Raw genomic sequence first — 2,626 nt, forward strand, 5'->3', positions numbered from 1 at the left:
GTTCTTCGGTCTTGCAAAGAAAAAAAACTCCTCGCCTTCATTTAATCTTTTGTTTGTTCTCTTGTCCGTGCTGTTGTTAGCAATACCGCAAAAAAAAAAAAACGAAGGAAACGAAGCGGCCGGAAGGGAGGGAGAAGGGCTGCAATGCCATGCAGTCCAGTGATATTTGATCCCACTGTTCTGAGGGAGGGTGCAAGGAGGTAGAGAAGCGCCTTCACCACAGCAGTGAGTTTGAGCATATCCCCCGTTGTTCTGTCGCGTCGTTTCCGACTCACCTTGAGGGACTTGGGACGCATGTTCTTCCCCCCTAAATAACCCATGCGGCAGTTGTTAACAAGTGCACGACTTCCACAGACCTCAGTTACTAGCCGCCAGCCGCCTCTTTCTCCCCTTCCAGGCACTACACGCGGAAGCAAAGTGCATCGCTCCATACCTTTACTTCCTCCTCTTTATTCCTGATTTCCTTCGTTGTGCTTTTTTTCGTCGTTGCTGCGCCTGGACGTCGTGCTTCTCACGTGGCGGTACCCGGTCTGCTCTTTCCCTCTCCTACTTTCTGTTCTCCCGCCCGCGTCATTGGGGTACCTCTTTCGCGTTTTCCTACCTGAAAACGGCATCAACGGAATACGTGCACACGCGCTGACAGTAGCGAGTGTGCCGGGGCTGACGTACTATTTTTTTTTTTGTTTTAGATTACTCTTTGTGTACGTGTTTTCCCCCCTTCGCACTTCAGGCATCAGTAGCGGACCAAGACTCTCATATTCCATAACGCAGCGCTTGAGATTCCCATTCGTTGACAAGAAAGCCGTGGTGTTTCGCACAGCCATGTCGTTGAGAGTTCGCCCGTACAAGACGTCGGCACAGACTCGCTTGGCCGAGATCGTCGCTGCTTATGTTCAGCACCTGATGGATTTGCAGGCATCTGGCTGTGCTGAGGCCATCCTTGACGGATCTGTGATTCCCCCGCCGAACGCCCAGTACTCTTCGCACGACTTCTTTTGCGCGGCACACGCGCCACCGATTTCGGTGAAGAAGTATACGGCTCGCCTGGTGACTTACATGCACTGCTCACCCGAGGTATTTGTGTTTGCCGTTGCCTACCTGCGGCGGCTCGTGCTTAACGGATTCCCGGTGCACATACGGTCGATTCATCGTCTGCTGCTAACAGCCGTCTTGGTCGCACTCAAGTATCGAGACGACATATACTACCACACGAGCTTCTACGCTGAGGTTGGTGGCGTTACACCGAAGGACTTGTGCATAATGGAAATGCGTTTTCTCTTCGATCTCATCCGCTTCGAAGGCGAGGTTTCTCTAGCAGATTATCACACTGTCATAAGGGACATTACGCGCGTGGCCGAGGGACATATGATAGTAAAGAGTATAAGCACCGAGTCGGAGACGTGCAGCCAATGCGACACCTCTGCCAGTACCTTCACTACCTCGACGCCAGGCGATCTTGGCTGTCTGCACGAGACGAGTGACACGTGTGCACACGCCTGGACACGCGAATGCAAAGTATTTTGGGGCCCCTAAACTCTTTTTTTTTTTTCGCTCCTTTCGCCGGAGATGTCTAAAGGGACTCCCAATCGAAATCGGAGAGAGGAGCGACGTCAAAGAGGATCCAATGAAGAGGCTCCGCGTGCGTGATTCCTCCTTTCCCTCCAAGTTGAAGGCAGCACAACTAATTTTTTTTTTCAACGGGCTCATTCTCTCGTATAGAACATGAGCTCAACACCACACCACTCCCTGGTCTGTCCCAGGGTCATCGTCAGGTGCCAAGCAACTGTAGACACAGGTGTTACAGCAACGCGTCGAGTCAGTCATCTTGGCACAGTCCTTGCCTCAAACTTTGCCCACTCCCACCACTCGGCAGATCGCTTCACAGTCGCGTCCAACATGCCGATCGCCACGTGGCGCATCTCTCGGGATTATCCGAATTCCACACATCTGTAGGTGGTAAGGATCAGGTGGGTTATGTTCGAGTGCCGCTGATACGCTGCCCGTCAGTTAGATCGTACATCTGTGCTCACTGTCGCAGGTCTCCCCGACGCCGCGCCATCCACGACCTGGCTGCCAAAGTCAGTAGGGTGATATCGCCCTGGTTTACCCACGTCTTAGGTACCTGACCCTGCCAGCACCAGTAGTGACTCGGCGTGTGGCAGGGATATGGGAGAAGGAGGTTGCTTGGCTTCTCTCTACAAAGACTGGACAGTCGTCCTAAGTACCGTGCTCAGATGTCCCTCATCATCTGGATCTCCCCAGCGAAGAGCGAAAAATAAAATGGCGCACCGCCGTGTTCTTCTCTAATCTCCTCATCAGACCTTTTTCTTTTCGGCTCATGCAGTACTACGACACGTAGAGCTACGAAGCAGGCCAGTGGAGCAAAGGGAGCAGCAAAAGAAAGCGGGGCTCCTCGTAATGGAGCAAAGCACACCTTTTCTGTACGTGCTCGTTTGTTGTAGCCATGCTTCAACAGGCGCGCATTGTTGTCCTTCGCTCCTGTATGGTCTTCCTGAGAGACGTGCGTTTCTGCCCCCCCCCCTTAATACTCTTAGCAGAGTGATTTTCTGTTACGACACGTATAACACACTGCGAGGCTTTTGTCTTCTAACTTCTTTACTCCTCT

The 2,626-nt window shown here is 52.4% G+C and overlaps 1 protein-coding gene across 1 annotated transcript; it reads left to right on the forward strand.

The window, feature by feature from the left end:
• Positions 1-822: 822 nt before the first annotated feature.
• On the forward strand, positions 823-1,533 carry CYC7 (putative CYC2-like protein; the record flags this gene model as incomplete). Its single annotated transcript, XM_001566939.1, has 1 exon — positions 823-1,533. The coding sequence occupies one exon, from the start codon at positions 823-825 to the stop codon at positions 1,531-1,533; it is 711 nt and encodes a 236-aa protein (XP_001566989.1).
• Positions 1,534-2,626: the final 1,093 nt, after the last annotated feature.

This window comes from Leishmania braziliensis, chromosome 30 (assembly GCF_000002845.2).
Source record: "Leishmania braziliensis MHOM/BR/75/M2904 complete genome, chromosome 30".
NCBI classification, from domain to species: Eukaryota; Euglenozoa; class Kinetoplastea; order Trypanosomatida; family Trypanosomatidae; genus Leishmania; species Leishmania braziliensis.